General features: G+C 32.6%; 1 protein-coding gene across 4 annotated transcripts; it reads left to right on the forward strand.

Annotated features, from left to right (window-relative positions):
* The first annotated feature begins 148 nt into the window (after positions 1-148).
* LOC143903928 (uncharacterized) lies at positions 149-3,628 on the forward strand. Of its 4 annotated transcripts, XM_077418004.1 has the most exons (8): positions 153-467; positions 582-755; positions 831-1,139; positions 1,278-1,538; positions 1,695-1,786; positions 1,862-2,164; positions 2,386-2,672; positions 2,771-3,628. In XM_077418004.1, exons 2-8 carry the CDS (start codon positions 666-668, stop codon positions 3,169-3,171), a joined length of 1,743 nt encoding a protein of 580 aa, XP_077274130.1. In that variant the 5' UTR covers positions 153-467; positions 582-665; the 3' UTR covers positions 3,172-3,628. The 4 variants fall into 4 exon arrangements, with proteins under 4 accessions (XP_077274133.1, XP_077274131.1, XP_077274130.1 ...); XM_077418005.1 differs by lacking the exon at positions 1,278-1,538 and having other exon boundaries at positions 150-467; XM_077418006.1 differs by lacking the exon at positions 1,862-2,164.
* The last annotated feature ends 139 nt before the right edge of the window (positions 3,629-3,767 follow it).

Here is a 3,767-nt window from a genome sequence, read left to right on the forward strand (position 1 = left end):
GTATAAATTCTGCTAAATAATGTTAAAAAGCGAGTTACGATGAGATATCTCGTTGGTGGAGATGCTCGTGTTGCGTTCCCACGCGAAAGGAATCTCATGCGCAGCAGCCTTTAAACAGCCTGCAAGCCCTGCAACACGCAGCGCGAGCGACCGAATTCGTTGAAATTCGTTGCGCGTTTCGATTGATAAAGGATCCCGCGCGTGTTTATCGGCGGCCGACTCCGTTGAACAAATTTCGTTCGACAAATAAAACGAATTGCCATGGGTTCGACAATCTGAAGTCAGTGACTGATCACCAACCGACACTGACGAAAATTTGGATAAATTAACAACTCCGAGTCGAGTTCGATGTTCGATGACTTGCGTACCAAGGATTCTGGCTGATAATTTTCTGCAAAAAACACGTTGGATGTCTAACGTCTAACGACCAATCTCTAAAGCTACCTCTGATAAGCGACAGGTATCTTGTAAGTATTGCGATTTACTGTGAAACATTGTATTTTTAGGTTACAATACACGCTCATTTGTCAACATGTAAATCGTTTGTAATATTTATCCCGTTTCTCCGTTTGTTTTTATAGTACTTTCTGAATATACACGTAACATGTTTATAAAAAAATGTGCAACGACGCCTAGCAGTCGATGTGACTTCGACAAGCTCCAAAATGAGCAAGATGCGTGAGGCTGCGACTGTTAAGACTAAAAATTTAGGAAATTATCGACAAACTTTGAAAGCCCATAATATAGAACATAAGGTCCTACAATTTTTTATAATGCAATTTCATAATACATTTTATATTTGAATAAATTTTTATTATTTTCACAAGCAGCGTGTCACGATGCCTTCCAAGGAAATACTGCTCGGAGTGCTCGGCCAAGGCGATGGTATAGAAGTCACGGTTAAAAAAACTAAAGGTCAAAAACGTACTTCGCCCGTAGCAAATTTTAACTCTGGGCAGAAAGCTGAGAAGGAAAGATCTACGATCAATGATAATAAGTCCCCACAAAACTGGGGTAATATTTTTGGAGAGCAGAACTTAGTACATATGACGAAAGAACGGTCTACTAAACATGATAAAGATAGAGAAGCAAAAAAGAATACAAGTGCTAAAACACAACAGAGTACTGCGAAAAATCTTGTGAGTATTATATTACGTATACTTCAAATTCACACGTACACGTACACACATACATCCTTCTATTCTTGGCCAAACATCTTTCATATTTAATATGTTGTTAAATATGTGTAATTTCATATTAAAAAGTATCTATTCTAGATGAAATCGGACGAAAAACATCTGAAAACATCACCGTGCTGTTCGATAACTCTTGTTCGGGATTGCGCTGTACAATGTACAATGTACAATCCCGAAATACATAATTCCAATAAACCTATTGAATTTAATTCAGCACACGTTGTATTCAATAAATTACTAATGTTGGGTTTAATAAAAGAATTACGAGATTCGGTTAATAAAAAGGATAAAAGAACCTGTGAAATCTTTGCCCAAATGGAACGAATATTGCAGAAAATACCGGTAACCTTAATAAAATCACTATCTGAAGGATTATATCATTATAATTCATATTTTTAAGCATACACATTTTATTTTACATTTTACAAGTCTCATTAAATTTTTATGTTACTTTTATATTTTTGAATGAGTTGGTTACATTGTTATTTATTTTTGCAGGATCTAAAATCCAGTGCGGTTCCAAAAGAGCCTAGTAAAGAGATGAAGACCATGTATGATCTGTTCATGATGGAACGAGAAAAATTGCAAAGGTGTGATGTGATATATTAAAAAATAAAACAAAAAACAAAAAATACTAATTTTTTAATTTTTCGTTTTTAAATCAGTGAACTTCAAAACCGAGAAGAAAAATTAAAAAAGGCTAATAAAACATGTTCAGAGTTAGCATTTAATGCAGATGTGCAAAGACAACAATTGGATACAGCAACTCGTGAAAAAAACGATATGACATCGGCAATAACTGAATTAAGGCAACATGTTAAAGACAAGGAAAAAATAATTACAGATCTGAATAAGAAGCAAACAGAACTTGCACAAAATTACGTTGATAGCAAATTAGAGATAGATAAACTTACAGCGTTATCTTCTTGTAAAGATACACTAATTACTGAATACCGAAGTACAATAACGTTAGTATATATATATATATATATATATATATATATATATATTCTATTATTATTAATACATATATATTTTTAAAAATTTACTGCTTAGTGGATACACAATTGTAAATGGTACAAATTGCGCAACAATCGATTAATCTATTGATAAAATTAAAAGCACGCACACACAGACACGCTCTACTTACCTATTTAATTCATATATATGTCACCAATTTATGTTACAGAGAGCTACAAAATCAGATTGCAAATCAATTAAAAATCCTAAATGAAATCTGTATGAAAGAAGGAAGCACAAGTCCTCAAATGTCATTTATCCATACAGGGCACGCATGTTCGTCCCCTACTTCAACTGATGATTCTAGTCAATCTTTGGATGATATATCAGTTTCTTCGGTAAATTCCATTTGCGAAGAGCATGCTCGAAGAAAAGATGCACCTGTTGAAGATCCTAAACTTGTTAGCTTACTTGATGGAGAATCATCACATACTATAATGCCGGATCAGAATGAAGGTAAGAAGAAGTAAGTTGAATTTTTACGAAACATAATTGCTATTAATTAAATTACTTTTATATAATTTTTAATTTGTATTCATGTTTATTATTAATAGTTACAAATGCTAAAAGATCAGCAATGCAAAATAATACTGTTCCTTATCAAAATATGGACACGAACAATATGATCGGGAAAAAATCCTTACGTCATTCCTCAAAGAAGGGTTGCAAAAAAGAAAATGATACATACAAGACGAGAAAATTTGCAAAACCTATGGAAAAACAAAATAATAACATCAGAAAATTATTTCTTAATACATCGAAAGCTCTTGAAAGCATTACGTCTACCAAATCAACAGTTTCTGGCATAAGAAAGCAAGGTGATGTGCAAAATAGGAAACCTGTTAATATACCTAGTCCATTACGGAACTGTCCACATCCTGATTGGACCGACAGCAGTTTACCTAGTATTAGTACGGTCTCCAACTTGGACACGATGATCCCGAACGATGTTTAATTTTACACTTTGAATGATGGTGGGATTCTTCATTGGATTCTCAAACATCCCATGTAGGAATCTAGGAATTATTGAGATAATTTCACTAATTGACTGAATATGTATATTATATCTTGTCGCTGAACTGTGATAAATGTCATAATGCACATTTTACTTGAATAATGACATCTACGAAAGCTAACGCGATACACATTAAATAAAATTGCTTGGTAATCGCGATATTTTAAAGATATGTTAACATGTTATAAACACATATAATTTACACATACATTCCTATTAAAACAAAATATATATCTTGCACAAATATTGCAAGTTTCCACGTTGTTTTATATTGTTTAACGCTTAAAAGACAAATTCAATAAGATTGTAAAACCCAAATTGTAAAAATAGAAAGTCAAAAATATATTTTTCTGTAAATATATAAAATTTATTTGCAAATTTGCTTGTAGTTCTCACGGTATCAAGATTTTGACATATAACCTGTATCATTACGAATTAACCATGCATATAATATGTTTCAACATATACATTTGCTTTACGGAGAACAGGTCACGAATATAAATTTTACGCACACAAGAGAACAAGATGTGTATATA

The sequence above is a fragment of the Temnothorax americanus genome, unplaced genomic scaffold (assembly GCF_048541705.1).
Source record: "Temnothorax americanus isolate GAGA-0224 unplaced genomic scaffold, ASM4854170v1 Scaffold5, whole genome shotgun sequence".
In the NCBI taxonomy this organism is placed as follows: domain Eukaryota; kingdom Metazoa; phylum Arthropoda; class Insecta; order Hymenoptera; family Formicidae; genus Temnothorax; species Temnothorax americanus.